This window comes from Melospiza georgiana, chromosome 3 (genome assembly GCF_028018845.1).
Source record: "Melospiza georgiana isolate bMelGeo1 chromosome 3, bMelGeo1.pri, whole genome shotgun sequence".
NCBI classification, from domain to species: domain Eukaryota; kingdom Metazoa; phylum Chordata; class Aves; order Passeriformes; family Passerellidae; genus Melospiza; species Melospiza georgiana.
This window is the reverse complement of record NC_080432.1, coordinates 25,180,172-25,203,807: the sequence shown is the minus strand read 5'-3', so window position 1 is coordinate 25,203,807 and position 23,636 is coordinate 25,180,172. Positions and strand designations below refer to the sequence as shown.

The 23,636-nt window shown below is 48.3% G+C and overlaps 1 protein-coding gene across 1 annotated transcript; it reads left to right on the top strand.

Annotated features, from left to right (window-relative positions):
* The first annotated feature begins 474 nt into the window (after positions 1 to 474).
* On the top strand, positions 475 to 23,333 carry ARHGEF33 (Rho guanine nucleotide exchange factor 33). Its single transcript, XM_058020979.1, has 15 exons — positions 475 to 522; positions 3,788 to 3,837; positions 9,172 to 9,336; positions 10,924 to 11,045; positions 11,879 to 12,021; positions 13,026 to 13,085; positions 13,693 to 13,908; positions 14,520 to 14,649; positions 15,377 to 15,509; positions 16,261 to 16,344; positions 17,097 to 17,180; positions 17,919 to 18,067; positions 18,953 to 19,111; positions 20,802 to 21,563; positions 23,115 to 23,333. The coding sequence occupies exons 1-15, from the start codon at positions 501 to 503 to the stop codon at positions 23,251 to 23,253; spliced, it is 2,418 nt and encodes an 805-aa protein (XP_057876962.1). The 5' UTR covers positions 475 to 500; the 3' UTR covers positions 23,254 to 23,333.
* Positions 23,334 to 23,636: the final 303 nt, after the last annotated feature.

The following is a 23,636-nucleotide window of genomic DNA, read 5'->3' as shown; positions in this document are numbered from 1 at the left end:
AAACACAGGTCTGAAGCAGATTTTGGGTGACTGGTTGCCTAGCAAAAAGCTGACTCTTGGATGCAGAACACCTGTGCAAGGTGTTCATGTGCTGTTCAAACTAGAGCATATTTTGATTCAGTGTTCATACAGGAAGTACCTTGCTGAGAAAACAGTCTCTGTGGGACTACATAGAACCTTTTAGTCACCTGTCCATGGAAGCACAAATGGCCTTGGGCTGGGAGGGAAGTGTTTGTACCAGCATCCACTCTGTGAACCCAAACAGATCTTTAGGATGCTTCATTCTGTCTCAAATCCCTCCTCCTTTCTCTGTTGCCTGAACTTTGAGCAGCTCTGCTCAATAAACCCTTTCTGCATTTTCTGCACTCAGGGTTCAGATCAGCCCCAGCCCAGGGCTCCCATGTGGGCAGCTGTAAGCCATGGGATGTTCCCAGTGACCAGCCAGAGCCCTCCCGAGTGAGGACACGAGTCCCTGCGAGGACGCACTCCCCATAGCAGCCATGGACACAAACAAACACGAAGGTAAAGCAGCCTCTTATTTCACTTCTTGCTAGAATGAAAGACAGCAAGAGAGAAACATGCTCTCATAGGAGCTGTCTGCTGGCCACCAGCCAGGCCCCTGAGAGCACCTCTCAACCGTGGCAAATGTTCAGTACTTTCAGTTCTTAGAAATATCTGGGGGTTGACATTTTTATTTCTTATTTTAGAACCATTTCCCTCTCCTCTTTGGAAAATACTCCTGTGGCATATGTAATGTCCAATGTGGGAAGTCATCCTTTTCTTGCCTCGTGCCCCACTTCTGCCTTAGGATGTAGAGAGACTTCTGGCTGTCAAAAGCTGTGTTTTACATGAGGGTGCTGTGATGAGGATCTGCTTCTCTCCCCCACGTGCTTTGTAGAGAGGGGTTCTTGTTCATATTGGTGCCACAACACAGATATCTGCACCAATCCCAGTCTTGCAAGCACCAAGATGTATCCAGGCCACATTGCTTGCATGCAATCAGTCCTTGTAAGGCTGGCTGCATTCTAGAAAGTCTGAAAAGCTCAAATCCAGGGTTTTAGTGGTTACTGACTTCTTTCAGAGGAATGTGGTGCTTGCTTTCCACCCCAAACCCCTTGCATTGTGCTTTGCCTTGCCACCTCAGAGGCACTGTGTCCGTATGGTGAGGAACTCTTGGAACTGTGAGCAGGGGGAGCAGCTCTAGGAGTGTCCACAGCTGTCAGCTCAGGAGGGAGACTGGACCACCTCTTTCCCTCTTAAAAGGTGCTTGGTGGTGCCACTATTCATGGCATAGTTATCAGAAAAGTTAATTTCTCTATTATTATGATGATTATTCTAATTTGATGAAATTAGGTCTATGTACCTAGGCCCTTACACTACAGCAGGCTGAAAAGGAAATTATCTCAGGGATTTTTTCCAATTAATTGTTATGCCCTCATGGGCTGCAGATGTTCAGTGCAGAAACTGGGAGATGCACAAAGTCCCTTGTTTCCCACAGTGAGACTGTGAGGAGCTTCCTCTGCTTCAGCTCTTTGCAGTGACTTTATAGAAATTATCTGGGTTTTGACTGGGTACATTCAAAGAGTGCTCATGGCAAAGGTGGAAGTAAAGTCACACTAGCAGTGGTCCTCTCCGCAATTCTGGTTTCACTCAGGAGCAGTTCCTCACTTTTAGTAAATCCAAGGACATTACAGACTGATGCACAATCAAATCCACATGAAAGATCCCTACAGATCTCTGCAGGACATGGCTCAGGCCCTCTGTGTTATGTATCAGATTGAAAGACACCCAAAGAAAATTTGAGAAGGCTCTTCTTTGCTGTGCTATGCTTCTACCTGACACCTCCAGTCCTTCACAGAGCTCTGCACTCAATACACCCACCCATGTTGTAAAAACAGCATCTCCTTGTCCTGCCAGCACCTGGTTTGTGTTGTACTATTAATTCAGAAACTTGTCCTCTTGCTCTCTTTGAGTCAGTCCTTGCTATCCCACAGCAGGAGCCCAACAGACCTGGCATGGGCCTCAGTTTCCATGATTCAGGAGAGTCACTGTAGACACAGCCCCAGCTCCAGGCATCAGGAGAAACTTCTGGCCAAAGGTCAGTTCCTAATTCATGTGGTTGCAGAGAAAATCTGAAAAAAAAGAACCAGACAGGCCAAAGGTGAAGATGAAAACAACCTGTAATTTAAAAATTGAAACATGGGACTTGGTGCAGGCTGGCTGATGAGTTCTGACCCCAAACAGCTGGCAGTTTGCAGTCATAGTCACTTCTCCCAGCCAGCCTGCTGCTTCTTGTTTTCCTAGGAGGGAGCATGAGAGGATATTCCCTAGAGGCTCAGTGTCTGACCCAGCTACTCAGCCCCACAGCTGAGAGAGCCATGAACACAGGCAGGAAGTGGCACATGGGCAGAGAGGAGCACACAGCCTCTCTGCCTCTCCCTTCTGCAATTCATGGGGGAATTTGCTCAAGTTCCTCTGAATCAGGACAAATCCTGGAGATCAGAACAGGGCCATTTCATAGGTGTCCTTGCTGGTAACCCACATTCCCCCTCAGGGGTAAAGAAAATCAGAATGGAGCTATGCCTTGTATAGCTCTGACTTCCAGGCTTCAACTTTCCACTGGCTGACTGTGCAGAGTTCTCCCTGCATGCTTTTCCAGCCTCTGCAGGACTGGATTTCTGTGGCCTTAAAGGCCCAGGTTGGAAAAGCACCAAGCATCTGTAGCCAGCATGGAAAGAAGGAGCTTGGCTTCCCCTGGAGTTGGGCATGGGGTTATTGGTCATGTCTGTGACTTAGCAGAGATGAGTGAGGCAAACACTTGGAGGCAAGAGAAAACCCATCTGGTGAAGTGGCATTCCCAAGGGGAATGAGGAACAAGAGTAGCATGGTGTTTTCTGGGAGTGAGATCCAGCCTGGTGGAGGGAATAACACCAAGGCCATTGGACTGCAATTGCCTCAAAGGGCAATGGCAGCACAGCCAGAGGTGATTTCTGTTGGACAACTGAAGGTCTCTGCACAAGACAGTTGGACTACATGACCTCTAAAAGGTCCCTTCCAACTCAAATGATTCCATGATTCTAGGATTAATGCCTAGAGATAATGTCTCTGCAGTGTCCAAATACTTCTGCAAAATAGATATAATCTCTTCCATCAGCTAAGTCTGTTTCAGCAATGTTAAGTTTTACAAGATCAGCTGGGATCACCATACCACAAACCCCAGGAATGACAAAACCAATGAAAAGGTGTACTTTTGGGAGGTTAGAAAAGACATCATTACTGCTTGGATTGCATTGTGACAAAATAAAATTTAAAATATATAGATAAGGTATTTTTCCTTTTGTGGAGGTGATAGAAATATGTACAGATATAGTAGAGGACAAATCTGACTGTTTCAGTAGAGAAACAGATCAGTAATGCTTTAGGACAAAAAAAAAAAAAAAAACCAAAAATAGTGTTATCTAAGGCTGGTACATAGAACTACACTTCACAGGGAGCAATTTAGTCCTAATTGCACATACAAGCTTTCTCACTTCCTTGCATGGATCAACTCTGGCCAGACAAAGGACAGCAAATAAGGTGAATTTAACATCTGAATTTAGGTGAGTCATTCCCATTTTATAATTGCAGTTTATTTTACAAAAGATATGGTGTTCAGACCTCCTAAAGTGAGACTTGAGTCCTTTAAAACTGATTTGTTCCTCAAGAGGGACTTCAAACCCTCTGTTCCAGTTATTAATAGCAGCCATTATAAGTCATTTTAATTGACTGAAGTTCTTTATTCCCACAGGAGGGACTGAAAGTGTGCCTGTGAGTACCCCTGCAACACAGATTTCCCAGGTAAAGATGAGCAAAATGCCCTAAATAACTCCAAAAGTTTAAAGAGTTACTAATATATAAACAGTAGTTAAAAGCTAAATTAAGTTGAAGGAAAAATGTAGGCATTTACAAGAAACATGGTGACCAAAACGTGCACACTGCATGAATAAATACCATACATCTTGGGCCTCATCTTAAAATACCTTTCAGTAAAATTTCTCTGCTCACAACCAGTTGTATTTAGACAGGTGATTTGTGAGCTCAGCTAATTAAGCAGCTGACATCATTTGCGCCAACTAGAGAATGTCAATTCACTGGGCTGGGGGGAGATTTCATGACTGAGCTTTGATGAGCTTTCAGCAAACCTGCTGAACTGTCCCAGGAGCAATGATCTGTTGACTGACATGGGGCAGGGGTGTCTTATGCAGCTGGGGCCAAGTCTTCTGTGGGGCTTTGGGTTATCCTGGCAGCCTCCCAGCTCCTCAGACCATGGAGTGCTCTTGCCTGATAATCCAGAGCAGCCAGAGTGTGGAGTCTTTCTGCATGTCTTTGTCTGGCCTCCCAGCTAGAAACCCTGGTGATCAGTTCCTCCTGAGCTCTGTGCCTTGTCTTTGGGCTAACATTTTTGCTGCAATTGGACACCATAGATGCTGTAAGGTTGTCTATGACCACAGCCCAAGGAATATCCATCCTGCAAGATGCAGTTTCAGCCTTTCCATAGTGATGTTTCCTACTCATTTCCAGTCTGCAGGAAATGTGACAGAGTTTTAAGCAGTTTAATCCCTGGTCTGATTCAATATGGAACCGTAATCTGAGAGAGGAAACATACCCCTGACGTGGAAATCAGACTATTTGAGACCTCTCTTGCCACCATTGCAACATTAATGTCCATAATTGCTTGCAAGTGCACCATGGCAAGTGGAGAAGGCACTGCTTTCCATGAGCTACCCAGCACTTCTGTCATCTCATCCTCTTTTCCCATCCAGAGAGCTCCAGGGGTCCAGCACAGTGCATCCAACATGCACATGGACTGTGTGCTGGAAACACCAAGCACACATGTTGTTTTCCAGCTGACATGTGGATACCCTCCTGAGTCCTTACATGTCAGTCACCAGCTGGCTCCTCCCTTCTGCTTCAGCAAAGGCCCTCTGGAGGATGCAGTTACCAAAAGGGACTGCACAGATGTGGAGCAAGGGCTGATGGGTACTTGCTGCTCCCTTTAAGTCATCCTTCTCTTCTGTACTTTGCTGCTCTGACTGTATGCCTACCATCCTTGCCTAGGAATACATATGCTGGATATACTCCTAGGACCAGCTTCTTTGTAAACCACTGCAGCTCTGCTGCTCTCCTGCTGTAAGGCCCTGCAAGCCTTCCTAATGCTTGGCTGTAGGAGTGCTGCCCTTAAGCACAGGAGTTAGTAGCTGTTCTAAAAATTAGTTGTTTCCTGGTAAAAGCACACATCATGCAACTGTGAAAAATCAGATCCAGGGCTTGTGTCAAACACTGGATTTTGTGCCTGATTGGTTTCAAGCAGTGTCCTCAGGCAGCCCTCTTTTGAGATACAATGTCTGTTTACTTCTTCAGAGCAGCCCCAAAAGATGTGCAGTGCTGGACAGTGGATAAGCTGGGGAAGCACCACAGACAGTACTCCTTCATGGCCACGGAAGGTTCTGCTCTTTTCAAGGATATATTTATAACAGCAGAATTGTTCTGTGCAGTATTTCTGTATCATGAGCCTGTTTTCTACTGCCTTTGACAGGCTCCAGCTCAAGGTCCCAGACAGCAGGTCCTGTTCTAGTGTAGGACTGAGGCAGCTGCCACGGGTGCAGGTGCAAATGGCCATCCCTGTGGAATCAGGGCCCTGGACAGCCTGGCCAGTGCTGGGGGAACCTGTGGGGACACAGCTGCTCAGAGAAGGCAGGGCTCCCTCCCATCCCTTCAGTGGCAGCCAGGACAGTGGCCCAGCTCATCAAGGCTCTGCTGCCCTCTTTCCATCCCACTCCCTCCTTCCATAAACCATCCCCATCTGCTGTGCAGAACTATCCTCCCTGGGCTGCCTCAAAGCCTGAACAAATCTTTAGGCTGCAAGGACTGTTGTTATATTTTACAAATGTCTCAAATTGCTGGCACCCACCAAGAGAGAGAGGGGAGACTCTGCAGTTTTGCTGCCTCGGCTCTAGGACGCAGCATCAGTCCTGTGCACCCTTTGTGAACAGCATGGCTTTTCCACACAGAGCTGAAAATCATCAGGGCAGCAGGTGAAATAGGAGTCATGGGGCCCAAGAAAGACATACCTACAAACACAAGGCACTGGATACCTCACTGCTCTGCTTTGTCAGGTTTGAGGGCCACAGTCCAAAGGCAGATGAAGTCTGTACCTGGTACTAAATTATTTAGATGCCTAAATGCTTTTTTTGAACAGCTGTTGGACAGGTTTGAAGGACTCCCTGTGACTATGCAGATTCATTTATCCTCTAGGCATTAGTTCAATTTAAGTTATTGTTTCTTAAATTCCACAACTTAAATGTTAAATTACATCTTTAGTCCCATGAATAAGTGAGCCAGGGCAACACATTATGGTTTAACTGTTGCTGTATTACACAATCTGTCTTTTTTGGTATGTGTTGCACTTAGAAACTTTGGAAACACAGAGTTGGCTTGACTTTCCAGAGGGTCACAAACCTGTGAAGTACCTCTCTGGTCCTGTAGGCATAGGCCATCCCTGTGGAGACAGAGCCCTGTCACTTGGCCAAGACATGGGCAGGGCCTGATACCTCAGTGGCTTCCATCTGTTCTAACAGCTTATGGGATTAAAGGATGGTTTTCTACAGCTTGCTTTTAGAAATGAGCTCTAACTAAAATCCATAGCTACACCATGCTTGGCAAGAGTTTAAAGATAATGTGCTGTTCCTGTATCACTTCACTTGATTTTGGATCAACTCTGCATCCAATGCAACAAGAATGTATTTCCCTCTATGCTAACCCTGACCTGCTCAGGGTTTCAGCACTTCTTGTTCTATCAGACATGCTCTGTGGCTGGTGGTGTTTCTGGCTGCACTCATCCCTCAAGCAGCAACACAAGGATGCATTTCAGTGTCTGAAACAGCCACTGCAAGCTGCATGGGGCTGAGGAAGGATATATGGGGCAGGACAGACTCAGGCTGGGCTCTGGAGCACTGAGATGGACACACAAAGAAACTAAGCTAGCACTGTCACCACAAAAGCAGAGATTGGCCAAAAGCAAATACCAAAATAACAGGTCACTGTCTGCTCTCAGATGCAGAGGATATTTCATCCAGGCTCTAATCCAAGTCTTTCCTTTTGTTGGCTGAACTCTGCTTTCATAGAGTGTTTCAGAGCACATGGACACCAAATTCTCTGCAGTGGTCCACTTTTGCTGATGCTTTGCAGCTTTTCTTACTCTGAAACCTCAAGATCAGCAATGATTCCCACCCCAATACCCTTCAAAGGATCTGTGTAATTTACCCCCTTTCTGGAAGCATCTGAGAAGGAGATGGCCAGGCTTGTAGGCAGAAACATTTCATTCTCAGCTTATTCTCCCCAGACATGTTATCTCCAGGGCCAGCTCTAAGGACTGCTCCACTGCTAGCAAGACTTGGGGCTGTGATACCTCCATCCTGAGGCAGATTTCTAAAATGGATAGCATAGGTTAGAATGGAATAGCATATTCCAGTTGGAAGGGACAGATCTTGCAAATGAACCCTTGTCACTTGGAGGGCAGTGTGTGATGCCCAGCCCTGATGCAGGCTGGCAGACAGACTGTGCCTTGGCCAGGTCAGCTCAGGGGGAAAGTCTGTCCTTAAGCACCCGCGAGCAGGGATGGGAATATTAACATTTTGCACAGTCACAGTACTTTATAACCCTCCCTTCCTCCCCCTTCTCCAGGCACATATGTTAGGATGTCTGATGATGCCACGACCATCTGGGCTGAGATATCAGAAGCAGTGTGGTCATTGTCTGCCCTAAGCAGCCCCTCTGACCCTTCAGACTACATGCACAGGTCACAGGGTTGACACTGTGACCAGGAGGGGAGGGGGAAAGTGTTCAGCCAAGGAGTCTGGAGCTCCAGCTGGCCTGGGGACTCAGGGTTTCATCCTGATGAAGGAAGATGTCCTCAGCCTCCTGCTCCCCTCTGCATGGTCCCAGTGCCTGTGGTTCCTGTCAGTCCCACTCCTCCTACCCAGGCACTCTGGAAATGTGTGTCCAGGCTCAGAGTGGGGGCTGTGGGGTGAGTGCTGGGGATGGCAGGCAGACATCCTCTGGAAAGACACTGCCAGCCTTGACCAGAGGAGGCTGGTGCGTGCCAGTGCCCCGAGGTATCGGAAGCCATCTCTGCTCCATTTGCAGGACTCAAGCGCCTGAGTTCCCGGGGTGGCTCTCCGCTTACCAGCAGTGCTCCCGTTTTGGACTCAGTTTATAACCAGATGTTAGGCCGCATTTCTGTTGTAAAGGTAAAAACCTCTGTGCCGAAGCGCCTTGGGCCGCGACCTCGCTGAGGGCTTTGTGCAGGCAGCACGAGCCTCGCTCACAGCACTGGGGCAGAGTCAGGCTCACCAGCCCCAGCTGCTCCCAGAGGGAATTCCCTGCTCTGTGCCAGCTGCTGATCCCCCTCACTGCCCACCTCCACACCCGCCTTGTCTGCTTGCTCTGCCAGCCTGGCTTGCCCCGGTCCATCTCCTGCTTCACCCAGCTATCACTGCCTGCCTCCAGCTTAGGTGGTGAGCACAGGGCATCTAGGGACAGAAAACAGAGAGAGTGGGCACAGTGTCACTGAATGCCAGGGGAAAACCTCCTGTTCCCTCCCCAGCACAAGTTAGAGCTGCCTCCTTCCATGGAAAGAGCCCATGGCAAAGGACAGAGCTTCTCCACAGCCCTTGGAGAGCGAGGGGCTAGATCTGTGTGTGGAGAATTCCAGCCCCACGCGTGGGAGGAGGACTTGCTCAAAACCGGACACGTTCCTGATTGCTCAGCTGCTTTGGAGATTAATAATCTGGCTGCTGTTATTGCAAACCTTCTTGGCATGTTTCAGACTGTCCTCTCCTACTACAGGCTGACAGGCTGCAAACTGCCAGGGAGCCTGGAAAAACTCAAAAAAGTTTTTTTAAAAAAGTCTGAAAAAGTGCACATTGATTGCCCAAGACAAACACTTCCTACTCTGTACCAAAACTGCAGCAGGGGCCAAACCTCTCCCCATGTTTCCCAGCCATGAAAGGAGGAGGAGAAAGAGGACAGCACCTTACAGGATGGGTTACACCCAGCCTTTGTGACCCTCGGGGACACAAACACCTGATCCTGGGAGGAGGGACTGAACCCCCCTGTTTGTGGTTGCTGTAGTTGCAGGCATTGGCCTCTGAGCTGAAGGCTGGTTTCACAGAAGCAATGCAGGAGCTGTCACGCATCCAGCATGGAGAGTATGCCCTGGAGGAGAAGGTCAAGAGCTGCCGCTGTGCCATGGAAGAGAAGGTGGCCGAGATGAAGAATTCCCTCAACACGTTCAAGGTAGGAGTGTGACCTGTGGGGGGCTGCATGCTTTCCACGTGAGCTTGCCTGGCACAGGGAAGCATTCCCCTGCCTCCATCAATGCTCCCTGTTCGCAAAGAAAATGAGTGAGCAATTGTTTTGGATACACCTGGGGTACTTCCTTTGGCTTTGGGTGTCCCCTCACTGCTCCAGCTCACAAGTATCCCACACTCTGGCCCATTTAGCCTTCTTGACTGGCCATGAGGCAGTGCTGAGACTTGCCTGGGCACAAAGCAGTGTGGGCACAAAGGCTGCACATGCCATGGATTTATGGCCTGCTCACAGGCTACTGCTGGGCCACTGTCCCACACCTCTCCTTGGGTCGGGTCTCCTGCATTTCCTGCAGGAACCAAAGCCGCTGGGGAGCAGCAAATTAACATAAAACCCTAAAGCTTTTTGAAGTCGCATTTCCACATGGCTGGGAGGAAGTGCAGCCTGGTTTGATCTGGCCCAAGAGGATAAAGACAAAGGGCTGGAGAGACAGCCTAGCAAGAAGGCTTGATGTACACTTTAGACCAGCCAGTGTCTCCATGCAGAAAGTGGATGATGAGGCAGGCAGAGGAACTTGTTTATAGTTTTTATTCCAAATTTTCCCCAGGGGGTTTTGCTGAGTCAATAAAACCTTGTGAAGCTAAAGAGGGCTGCTTACTGACAAAGCCCATTACTAACCCTGTGACAAGGAGACAGATGGCACCAGGCAAGAGGAGCCCTCGGTGCCAGATGAGCAAGGAAAACAACAAAAAGGGCAAGGGCACATGGGAGAGGTCTCAGAGCAACCAGACAGAGGGTTACCCAGGACATTGTCATAGGGGAAAAGGGGATTTAAAATGCAGACACAAAGAATTATGCAAGCAACAGAAGGGGCGAAGGCTGCTCTCCCTCTGCCTCATGCCCATGTTGGCTATTCAAACACTGAGCTCCCACTAAAGTCACCTCCTTGCCTGGGGGAAATCCTTTGGTTTCCATGAAACTCTTGAGTATTTCTCCTCAATCCTGCTGCTCACACTCATGGAACCTGCAGGAACTTCATGCATCAGAGCTCTACATCTGAGTAAGGCTTGGCTGAAACTGCTTGAGGGAGGATGGACAGGGAAGATATGGAGGGCCTCATTTCCTTAGGAAACCAGGCTAAAAGGGCAGATCCATGACCTGATTGGCAAAAGCTTATACATGTGAGTGGTCACACTGGAATCTCAACCAGGTGCAACATGTGAATACACATGCTGGAAAACTGCAAAGGGAAATGTGCTCCCTAATGCCCACCTCCAAATGCCATTAAGTCCTCCCAATGCTTTCAGCTGGTGGTGGATGAAGCCCTGAGTCTCATGTCCCACCAGTGCCTTGATGATGGGGCTCTATGCTGGCTTGGGTGAGTGGCCTGTAGGATTAAGGATCACCACATTGTGCACAGCAGGTGTTACACAGGCTGGCCATGCAAAGGAGGAGTGTCTAACAACAGAGCCACTCCCCAGAGCACCCTGCAGCACCTTCTGTGCACACCAGCCAGCACTCAGAGCTGTGCCACGTAAGGCTGATGGGAATGCTGTGCTTTTGCCTGTTTCTCAGGAGGAGCTCAGCGATGCAAAGTCAATGATTGAAGAAATCAGTGCCAAGCAGGAGGAAATGCAACAGAAAATTGAGCAGCTGCAGCAAGAGAAGCGGCGGGAATCACGGAAAATGAAAGCTAAGTAAGGGCCCAAACTCCAGGGTCCTGAAAATGCTAATTAGCAGTGGTGTCCATTTTGTTCCTTTCTGTAGAGCATAATTTCTTAATTTTTTTCCTGGCTGGAAGTGTGTATCAACACTGTTTATGACTAGAAATGCTTCAGTTCACCCCAGACTCCAAGACACACACCCCACAGAGCAAAGACAGAAGGAAAATGCTAACATCTCACTGTGATTCCAACAGAAAAACAGCCCCCAGCAGCTCCCTGGAGAACCAGGGCCTGGCAGAACAGAGACCCACTAAAGACATGCTGGGGCTGTTGAAAGTCAGAAGCCTCCACCATTCAGACAACAGCACTTCAATTTCCCCTTCCAGGCTTGCAGGACTCAATGGGCTCCTGATGGTGCAGTCCTGCTCTGCTTTCCTGTCACCAGCCTTTTCTCCTCTGAGCAGAGTCAGGGAATGTGCTCACACTGATGCTGTGATGAAGCAGACACTTGTCCAGCTTGGTCCTAATTAGCCCTCTTCTGAAAACAGAGTTTTGATCATGAGTCTATACAGCTGCCTTGATGCAAACACTTTGCAAATCTAGGCTAGCCCCTCAGCTAATTAAGCTATTTAATTAGATGAAATATGCTCTGCAAAATAATAGATCTGAAATAACCTTCTCCTGTAGCCAGTGGAAGTTATTTCCAGAACATTGTTCATGAACTGCCAATTCCATCAAAGCCAGCTCCTTTCCTGGTCTCTGCTAGAGTTGTCCTATTTCTGACACTGTTGGCCACAAATGTAGTGTAGGAGCTTCACCTGTAGCATTCAGACTTTCCAAGCACCTCATTCTTTGTGTTTGTACAGGAGAGCACAGAAGGATGACCACGGGTCACAGACAGTGCCAACACCTCTCCAGGGCAGCCCGTTCCGATCCATCAACCTCCCAGAACCTGTGCTGATCAATGAAGATTTTACAAGTCTTTTACACAATGTCACTTATGAAAAAGGTAAGAAACAGAATAGGCAAATGCAGTGCCTTCCTCAGGAAAATAATTCAGAAAAAGATCACTGGGGTAACCTGGGTTCAGGAAGTATTTGCTTTGCAAACACTGTCTCAACATCCATTTCTTGCTTCCTCCAAGGAGAGGGATACAGGCTGAATCTTCATTCTGTAGTGCCAGTGGCACTGATACAGAACCAAATGGGGGCTCTTGATAAAAATTCTGGTTTTGTTTCTGTGTGAGGGAGGAGGGCACAGGAAGGAGGATCACACCTTGATGAAGAAAACACTGTCAACTGCCAAACACATGGAAGTTGGAATCAAAAGAAAAGGAGATGGACCAGAGCCTTTGGTTCTATAATTAAGTCTGGGGGTCTAAGCTGGTCTATCACTCTCTTGCTGTTCAGATAGGAAGACAATAAAAACATATTCATTAAAAATGTCAACAAAGGCAGAGATTAGATGAAAACCATGTGCTGTTTTCTACTCTGTTTCACTCAGAACCTGTCAATCATAGCCCTCCTCTGCCCCATGCTCTGAGGTGGCATGTCAGCCCTCTCCCTCATATCCTCTTGCACAATCACCTTTCTCACTCACTTCTCCACTGCTCCTTTCTTTCCAGTCTCATCCCTCTGCTCTTCAATTAGCTCCTTTCCACTCAAAACATCAGTCCTGTCTCTTTGTCAGGTCTCCATCCTCTTTGTTCTGTGTATCAGGAGTATCCTCTACCAACCTGCACCTGCATGCCAGGACTGCTCACATTCCTCTGCAGTCACACAGCACTGGGCACAGCAGGGACCCCACATTATCTGTCTGCAGGGGCTACTGAAACACAGACTTGTGACAAGAGCCCAGCAGAAAAGATCCTCCTTACAGGAGAGTCCAACAGGGATGTTTTCATAGCAAAACTCTGAAAGATTGGAGGATTTTGCCCTACTGACAGGGCTTGGCAGGAAGAAGCAAGCTCTACAGTTGCCTTCTGTTGCTAAAGTTCCCTTTGTTCCTCAACAGTGTCTGACACCAGGATCATGCCCATGGGAGAAGGAGGTGTGAAGGTCATAGCAGGCCCAGGTAATAAAATATCAAGCATCAAAAGACAGCAAGACTGATTCTATTAGAGTGCTGCCTTTACTGCTCTGAAGAAATGCTTTCAGGGAAGGCATTTCACAGGGATGTCTTTCACTCTGCCCTGTACCTCCATTTTCCTACTTGCAGTTGAGATATGAGGGCAAACCTGTGTCCCTGAAGTGTCTCTGGTGGTCAGTGCCAAGGATTTGGCAGAGAAAGCCCTTCTGCTGTTGCTTTCTCAGATTCTAAGTGCTTTTGCAGAAAGGAAGAATTGAAGCTTCCTGATGTGACAAAGAATAGTGAGAGCACCACTTTTCCCACTTGGGAAGAGAAGGTGTTTCTGCTTCTCTAACATATGTCTAATTTTGGATCTTATTTGGCTTGAAAATAAACGCTGGCAGAGTGCAAACCTTGCTCTGCTGAAGAGCTCACCAACTGCACTTCCTTTGTAAATTAACTCCACAAGGCTACAGCCCTTGTGAAGCACAAAGAATGCTCCAAATTCACCTTCCAGTGCTTCAAATGGATGGGAACACAGCTGCTTGCTGCAGCATAACCTGTCAGAGAGATGCTGAGATGTCAGAGTCCATAGAGCTGTCTGTCATTGCAGGAGCAGCCATAGAGACAGATGACAGCCTCAAGCCTTCCCTGGCAACAGAGGGACAGTCAAAAATGCATCTGCCATCAACAGTGTGGAAGCAGCCCAAGGACACCAAGGACTGGGGAGATGAATACATTTCCAAAGAGCAACCAGAGAGAGGGAAGGACATGGGCCAAAGCAGATACAGCTCAGCAGACAACATAATATTGGAACCCTCTTTGGCTGGTAAGGAGTAGAAAACTCTGGCTAGAGAGGCTCAAAGCTGGTGTGAGCTGGCTGGTGATTAGCATCCATGGAGGAGACACACAGGCCAGTTTCTGCTGCTGGGGGGAATCTCTCACGGCCTCACACTCCAAGACCTCTGGAGTATTTGCTGGGCTGTGTGACTGACAGAACGACTCTGTACCCAGGACAGCCCTTCTCCTTTCCAAGACCTGCCAGGTTCAGAGTACTGATGGGATTGCAGCAGAGTAGCTGCTTAAGTGGGTGAAAAACACTCTCATTCTGCAGGGTTTCTGCAGCATGGGAAACCCTGATATGAGTTGTTTTGCCCTTGATTGCTTGTTTTGTTATTCTTAGAAAATTTTGTATTCATAGGGGGAAATACATCTGCATTGGAGCTTTCTCAGCAAACTGAGGCACTGGTCATGGCTGGGGCATACTGTAGCATCAGGGTGGAGTTTTACATTTTGGGTAAATAACACAGAAGAAGATGAGGCATTGATATAATTTTTAAAAAAGCTTCTCCTTTCATGATCCCCTCACCAGTCCAACATGCAGCTGTCCTTGAGGTCAGTATTTTCTTATTTTAAAACTTAACCCTTGTCTTCTGGAAGCCAAAAGGCAGAACATCGCCTTGGAGCTGCTGGAGTCAGAAAGGAAGTATGTCATCAACCTTTCCCTCATCCTGAAGATCAAGGCCACACTGCAAGGGCCAGATGTGAAAAGAAGCACCAAAGAGAGAAGGTATTTGATGTAATGTGCTCTCTGTCTTTTGGGGAGTTTTCTTCAGTCAATATTACTTCTGCATTATCACCTCACAAACTTTTCTTACATCCACACAGAGATCTTTGAACACTTAGTTTATTTCTAGTTGAAAACTGGAGGCACTGGGAGGTTTTTGCAGTCATTAAAGACATTCCTACCTGTCCCTTGCATCTTGTCCACCATCTTCTTTCTGATTCTGGGTAAAATCAATGTGAAGTGGCAGAAAGGCAGTAGCACATTTTGACCAGCTCTGCACCAGTGGGTTGTCTTGTGAAAGGGCCTGACAAATGAGACAAGACAGAAAGTTGGGGAGCTCTCCTCCAAGCTCTCAGTGCCTCAGGGCCATGGTCCTGCACCATCAGCCACTGCAGCATTGCCTGGGGCTTTTTAGTGCTGCTAATTCTGGTCAGCTACTCAAGGCATTGCAAGGAAAGCCTAAGAAGCTTTAAAAACACTTCATTAATGGCCAGCTGGAGACATGCATGTACATTGCATGTACACAGCAGCCAAAACAAGACCCCCCAGTGCAGCCAGGGCTCCAGCCACAGGAGTCAGTAACACCTGTGCTATTGTAGCAATAATAGTGCAGTCAATCTTACACGTGCAAGGCTGTGCTGGCCACTCAGAAATGCCCACCCCAGCAGATTTCACTTATTAGGGATGAGGTTTTGCTCTGTGTAACCAGTCTGGTTTGGTCTCCCAGCAGCTTTTTCCCCAACTCTTTGCGGTTCCTGGTGCAGCAGCACGTGGATTTACTGCACGCTCTCCAGGAGAGAGTCCTGAGCTGGCCACGACAAGGGATCCTAGGAGACATCTTCCTGAAGCTGACAAATGATGAGGTATGGTAAAGACCTCTCCAGAATCTTCTGTCATGTTTTATGACATTTTATTGAGGTGCAGGTGGACCAAGACACCTTGAACAGAGGGGCTGTGCTGTGCAGCTGTGGCCTGAAGGGAAAGGCCTTTCAGAAACCCCCTTGGAGGACAGTCCTGGGGCACGGCAGCCCCTCTGGTGTTCAGGGATCCCACATGCCAGACCCACCTGTGGGCCAGCAGCCCCATAGCACAGCTCCATAAGCTACATGAGACCCAGACCTGCTTGCAGGAGCCACACATGAGCCTTGACACCTTGAATGGCTGTATTTCCAGTGAGGGTGTGAAAAGAGGGGGGTTCTGATGCTCCCCTGCCCCAATACACCTTGCTCAGAGTTCTCACAAGCAGGTGGGCAGGCAGAGGCCCACATGATTTCTTGCATTCACTTCTGTTGCCCTGGTGAGCAGCAGGGATGTGTAAAAACTCATCTGATACTTTATAAACTTTAACAATCTCAGATAAGAAGAGCTTTTTACTGCCCAGCCTCTCTACCCCTCCCCACCTGCAGTAGAGCTTTACACACTGTGCTCAACAGCTGAACACATTTTATAAAACAGACTTTCCTGAGAAGTTCCAAGCCCTGAAGGAGTGAAACAGCAGCTCTGCTGCACTGGTGACCTTCCAGCAGTGATAGTGGGGTATTAACTGTTTGGCTGGCTCTGTGAGCAAAAGCCTCTGTTAAATTTGTGTGTTCTTTTCTCTTTCTCTTTTATTAGAATAATTTTCTGGACTACTATGTTGCTTACCTGAGGGACCTGCCAGAATGCATCTCTCTGATCCACGTGGTGATCCTGAAGGAGGTAAACATCCTGCCTGCTTCCCAGCATGTAATGGCAACATGCAAGCCTGGATCTCTCCTGTTATGCCTGCCCATGATAGGACTCTCCTGCCAATCCACTTGTTGTGTTTCCTGGAGGTTGCCATGGCTGACTGGCACCTACAAAAGGCAGCTTTGACACCTTCCTCACTGTCTGAAACCAAAGCAGCTTTTCTGCTGTGCCAGGAAACAATGTCTCAGATTAAACCTCCCAAAAGCTTGCCTATGAACATGCTATCCAGATCTTTTCCAGGAACTGTCTCCTGGAAAATGGAGGACTCACCCAAACAGAGGGATTGAGTCCTTTAGAGAGAAAAGAGTCTTCACTTTCAGCTTCATCTATTTGGGTCTGGATTCTTGATTTAAACTTGGAAAGTTAAATATAAAGGTAGTTTAAAGTGCAGTAACCTAACCCCATTTGCTTGTCTCCAATATATTTTAATTTAGAAGTCAATCCCATTTTGTTCAATTAATTTGAGCCTAAACTAAGAACTTCATTCTGAGCACACTTTTCTTGGAGTTTCACTGAAACTTAACTAGTGCACTTTCAACGTGCCCCCCTACTTTACTAGGCTGAGTGTCCCTAGTAGATAATCCCCAGCCTAAATGCCTGGTGTGCCCCTGTGAACTGTTGTAACTCCTTACAGCACAACTACTCATTAAACCACAGAACCATCTGGAAGGAATTGTGTTTTATGAGTGGAAAAGACTCTTAAGTCACTTTCTCTATTTCAGGTAGAAGAAGAAATCAAGTCTGATCTCTACATTCTGTTCTTTCATATAGTCCAGCGAATCCCTGAATACCTTATTCATCTACAGGTAGGGCCCCAGGATTGAAACTGTGCTGTTGAGCTCTAATCACATCAGATGACTTTTGACTCAGAGCTGGTATTTGGGCCTGTACAGGTACAGAGACCTGACAAACTCAGCAGGTTCTTTGAAGAAAAAAAAAAAAAAAACCAACAAACTTCTGAAGGGAAAGCCAGCTAACAATAGTTTAAGTTTCATCTTTTTCACATGAGGCTTGCTTATATTTGTGAGTTTCTCCAATTGGCCTGACAGAAACAGCTTTTGTCCCCTGGGAAGCCAAAGGCTCTGCTGTCTGCTGCTCTGGGAAAACAGGAGGTCAGAGATGGGACACATCTGAGAGGGCTCCTAGGGCCCAACAACCTGTCCTACAGAGAGATGGCTGATAAAAAGAGTTCTGGTTCACAGAAGGCTTATCTGAATTGTACTGAAACATTTCAGATAAGGCGAATACACAGAAAGCAAACCCTAGAAAATCAAAACATTGGTTTATTCCCCCTAAGCTAAACTCAACCAGTGCATCCCCCACCCATTCTGTGATTAAATTTACAGTGGTTCCTTGTGCAATTGCACTGGGCTAGTGGGAGGCAGGCCCCATCCAAGTCCCTCAGAAACTCATGGTGCCTAGCAAAGCTTCCCCAGGGCACTGCCATGAGCACTCCAGAGCCCTAATCCATGGTTCCAGTAGTGCCTTCTCCCCAGAAAGGGTCAGGACAGCCTCCCAACAGCCTGCTCTCCTCTGTGCCTCAGAATGTCCTGAAGTTCACGGAGCAAGAGCACCCTGACTATTACCTGCTGCTGGTGTGCGTGCAGCGCCTCCGCGTTTTCATCTCACACTACAGCCTCCTCTTCCAGTGCAATGAAGACCTGCTGATACAGAAGAGGAAAAAGCTGAAGAAGTAAGCACAACATCTACTCATTGTCTCTGTCACCAGGGAAAGGAGGGGTGGGGGAAGCCTGGCAAATAGAGGGTTTAGGTCCAGGCAAGATCAACAGGCACATTGCTCTGTTGAAATAAAACAAAGCCCTTTGCATCCAAATGCTGGAGAAGAACCACTATTGGCATTTGCCCTCCAAACTGAGGTCAGACTTGGGATGGGCCCTTCTGCCTAACTCTGAGAGCAAAAGAAAAACCACTTCTAAATCCTTCTAAATAAAGCCACATGTTTCATGGAATAACTTGATTCCTTAAGCTGGTGGCAAAGTCACTCCCCAGTGGGAAAACACATGGGAATTTAGCTCTGGCAGCTCCAGGCCCTGGTGAGGGTGAGGACTGTTTCCCTTATGGGCTGAGACTCCAAAAGAATGATGTTATTTTATTTTTCTGGGGAAGGAGGTAGGAGAAATAAAAGTCTCCCATAACCTGTTTAACTGTGATGGAAATTAACTTGAATGTAGATTCTCAAGTTGTAGTTCAGAATAATTCCTTGAAATCAAGGCTTTTAGTAAAAATCAGAATCTGGTTGCCTTTGCTCTTTGTGATGATTACCTGAGGAGTAGAACAAGATCAAATTTCAAGGGAATCTTCCAAGTATGGAGGGTGGTAAAGGGCTGGAGCAGATTGCTGGGGAGGGACTGCAATCAGGAGAGGTGTTAAGAACACCACAGAAAGCAGGATGCCCTGCTGGCTGGAGCAGACTAGGTGGAACAGGCTCTTCCTTGGGGTGGGCAGAGGTGAACAGGAATATTAAGGTCCCTCCCAGTCCTGTTTTCTGTGATTCTACACGCTCGTGCTCATTCCCTGCCTTATTTCTTAGCCCGACGATGGATTTCTCCTCCCTCAGGTCATCCCTGGTGAAGCTGTACAAAGGTCTCACCTCCCAGTGCACAAGCCAGGAGGTTTCTCCAACACCCAGTGCAGCATCAATGCGGGACAGTGGCATCCACACTGAAGAGGCCATCCAGTCATTCCCAGCAGCACCTTCCTCTGGCACAACCACCCCGTAAGCCTGTTGTCCTTGTGGGCAGCTTTCAAAGTAGGCTGAAAATTCTCTCCTCACCCACAGCATGCCAGTGACACTGGGCAGCTACAGGCTGTAATTTCCAAAACCACTCCCTGTCCATGGATAGAGAGATGAAGGGCTGGCTCCATCCTGATATCCCCTACTGTGTGGTTTACAAGCAGGGGATGTTTCAGAGCTCTAGCCAGGGCTGCCTGCTAAGGCAGCATGTCAGGGAGGATGTGAATTTGTTTAGGCCTGACAGTGGTGTGCACAATAACACTCTGCAGTATTCACTGTCAACATTACAAGAGCTGGGAAACAGGACCAAGGTCTCAGAGCAGGGAAAATAATACTCTTCCACACAGCACATAACTGAATGATGTGATTTGCTATCACAAGATACAAGTATGAAATGGGTTCAAAAAGACGCAAGACTAAGTCAAGACAGATAAGGGCTACTGGTAACACCTGGAAATCTTCACAGAATCACAAAATATTCTGAGTTGGAAAGGACAAGGATCATTGAGTCCAACTCCTGACCCTGCACAGAACCATTCTCAAAAGTCACAGAGTGTGCCTGAGAGCTTTGTGCAAACATCTCTTGAACGCTGTCAGGCTGGTGCTGTGACCATTGCCCTGGGGAGCCTGTTCAGTGCCCAACTACCCCCTGGGTGAAGAAACTTTTCCTCATATCCAGCCTAAACCTCCCCTGACACAACTCCAAGCCATTCCCTCAGGTCCTGTCACTGGTCACCAGAGAGAAGAGATCAGTGCCTGCCCCTCTGCTGTCCCTTATGAGGAAGCTGTAACTGCAGTGAGGTCTCTCCTCAGTCTCCTCCAGGCTGAACAGACCAAGTTCCCTCAGCCACTCCCAATACAGTTCCCCTTTGGCCATTTCCAGCCTAACAGGTGCCAAATGAGATGATGATCAGAGAAGCACTCTAGACTTACATTTATTCTTATGCCAGCAACTTGTGGCTATTGTGCTTTCTTATCTCATTTGATACTAACAAGAGTTTGACTGCATCATTCCCAGTCCCCCTCTGTTAGCAGTGTTACAGATCAGTCCTTAGCCTCCTTCTCCCCAGACTGCCCAAGCCAATCTCCCCCCTCTCACAGACAGATTGCTCCAGCCTCCACCTTGGCAGCCTCAGCTGGCACCACCCCCACATTGCTCCTGAGCTGAAGACTCAGCTGGAATACATGGAGGGTAGGAGCCCTCCAAGTATACTCCTAACACATTTTGGGGACAGAGTCACCTTACCCAAGAGAGAAACCCAGTCCACCTGAAAAGACAACCAGACCACAGGAAAGTGAGGCACAGCTCCTACATTACAGAAAGGGAAGGAAAGTTAGAATCTAAAATGCAGATGAGCAGGAGAGAGATGGAGCAGTTGCCTTCTCATCTCAGTTTCTATTCATTTCATGCTGTAGAATACAAAAGTCAGACAAAGATACTGGATAAGAAGTTCTGTCTCTCCAAGTTTGGTCCTCCTAACCAGCCAGGCCATTTCTGTAAGAGACACCTCTGTTACTGTTCTCCAAGACAGGAGAGTACCTTTTGGCCATAAAATCAACACAACAGGGCTGGGGGAATGAAGGGGTGGGGGGAATTTGTCATGCTGTCTGTCATCCTTTAGTATTCCACTTCTGTCTGTTTTTTTGTTTTGTTTTGTTTTTTATTTCTAAGGCATTTGATGCCGCAGATGAAGAAACCGCAACCAACAGTGATGGAGAACATCCAGGCTGTAAAACCCCCTGACTGGGAGATGGAAAGCAGAAAACACGAGAGGCCAGAGAACATCCTTGCCTCTTCTCAGCTGACAGAGCAGGAACTCAAGGCCTTGACAGCCCCCTTGCAATCGATCCCCGAAATGGAGTACGAAGCGCCGCCGGCTGACGCGGTGGGGAACACCGAGAGAGCCATCAGAACCTCCGTGGAGCTGCTGCAGGATGCCAGGAACTTTGCACCAAGCTACGAAGAGTTTGACTACCCTGGGGAGGTTTTCACCATGCCAGGCCCCTATGAAGACGACACCTTCCAAAACCTTGCTCTCTTTGAGAACTGCTCCCCGGCCTCTTCCGAGTCCAGCTTAGATATTTGCTTCCTTAGGCCTGTGAACTTCACCTCAGAACCAGAGAGGACAGACCATGCCTTGCAGCCCCTGCCTAAGAGCTGCACTCCCGTGAGCAGCAGCACCTACAAGCGTGAGATGTTCCACAGCAAAGGGAAGCAGCTGAGCAGGTCCCTGAAGGAGCTGCCGCGCAGCGCGGAGGGCGTGAGCACCAGACTCTACAGCACACGGAGCAGCAGTGGGAGCCGTCTGCAGCAGAAGCAGGACAGGAATGTTCAGCCTCACATGATCTCAGCCTCATCCCGAAGCTCCCAAAGGAGCTACTTCCCCCCACAGAGAGGAGCGGGTGAAAAACCGAGCTTTTTGGAAGTAAGGAGGCTTAAATAGGAGGAGGAAAAAAAAGAGGCACATGGTGGTGCAGCAGGAGCAGCAGCAGGAGAAAGATGTGAGATACAGTTAGAGTAGAACATGCCAAAACAGCTTTCAAGCCCGCACATTCCAAGACCTCAACTGCTCGTTTTCACACACATCTTCCCCTGGGAAAAGCATGGGTTGAGGTGCACAGCTGGCTGAGCTAGAACACCTTTGAGACAAGGTAGCCTCTTGTGTGTCTCCACTGTCACTGAGCTTCCCCCCCCAAGGTGAATGTTCTGAGCAGGTCACAAAGTTTACACAAAGCTGTTCAAAATTAGTGCTGTGGTTGGCACCCAGTTAAACAGGTGCCTTTCCACCTGCTGTGAGGAGTGCTGGGTAAGTGCTGGATAAGTCCTGCCAGTGTAAACCAGCATGACTTGGCCAAGCTCAGCCCATTTACACCACCACGGATCTGGTCCATAGGTTTTGTTTCACCTGTATTTTTTGCCTGGATTGTACAGACCTATGCCAAACTCTGTGTGAGAACAGTCAGAGCCCACAACTGTGTCCCTCAGGTGGGACATGTCAGAGCTCTGTAACCTTTCAGGGACACCAGGTCCTGCAGGAGCAATGTTTCTGTAGCTTGCAGTGACTGTTCAGAGTCAGCTTTGGGCTGTCACAGCCAAGGAAGAGGAGGCCAAGGGTGCTCTGAGGTGCTTAGATGCAGATGATGATGGGAGATAGGTTCCAACAGCCTGACTGAAAAGGCAGCAAGGAAACTTCAAAAGAAAAGAAAAAAAATAAGCACAGCCTAGTGAGTGAAGGAGGTGGTAGAAGGTTGAACAGGGGAGATGAGGCAGAGGGGAGAGCCATGGGGACACAGGCACCCCACGGAAAGGGGCTGATGAGCTCTTTGGCACTCACCTACACAGAACTAAGGCCCACAGCAGGGTGCAGATGTGGAGCTTGTCCAGAACTGCAGGACATGTTCTCACCCCAGTGCAAAGGAAATCACCATGGCAGTGGTGGGCAGAATTAGAGAAAAGGGTCTTGTCCAGAGTCTTGCTGAGAGGAGCTTGGCACTCTCCCAAAAGAGGGACAGCTCTTTTAGTGGCACATTTACCACAAGGTGCGTGTGCTAATGAAGCCTTTTGCCCCAGAGATATGAAACCATGCAGCAGCAGAGCCAGTAGAAGAGTTTTTCACATTTCACTGCTCCGAAGCCTGATGCCTCCCTGCTCTAGGGGAGAAAGGAGAGGGTGGGAAGTTCTTCCAACTGCCCAAGCTGGCTTGCTCCCTCACTGGCAAAAGAAGCTAATGAGCTTCCCCTAAACAAAAAGCTTAGCAAGAAAGGCTCCAGTTCCCTCTAACAATGCTTATCCTTCTATTTCTCTGTCCCTGCCTCAGCCCCAGAGCCAGGAACAAGCTCTCTGCAGAGGTACCAGTGTTGCTTCCCAGCCTTATCAGCACCTCCTCACCCACCAGGTCCCTCCTAGTACAGAAAGAGAGAAATAGAGAGAAGGGAACAAGAATGTGAGGTTGCAAATGCTGGTTAAATTGTCTTTTCCCTTTTAGGAGCTCCATGCAGAAGACAACACCAGGTTCTGCCAGAAGGATGACAATGAGCAAACATCCTTCAGCGACCACAACCCGCGGCACGAGCCCAAGGGGGGGTTCCGGAGCTCCTTCCGCAAGCTCTTCAAAAAGAAATAAGCAGCCCCAAGAGAGGCAGGCCACAGCCAAAGCACAGCAGTGCTTCCCCAGGTCCCCGGGGGTGGAGACAGACAGCAAGGCCCCAGGATCCCCCTGGCTAACACAGAGGGTGGAGGGTGGGGGAGAGGAGACTCTCACAACTGCCTTACAAATGCATCCTGCTCTTCCTAGCACAGGGCAGGGCCAGGCTTTGGGTTGCAGTGGAGCTCAACCAGCAGGTCCAATAAGCACAGGAACTTGCTAGCTTTCATCTCTACCTGACTGAACTTCCCTCAGTTTTGGAAAGCTTTGGCCGAACCCTTATATCTTCTCCTCCCCCTCATCCCCCAAACTGCTTGATTTGCTGTACATCTTTGCTCTTCCAAACTCAAGGCAGGTCTTAT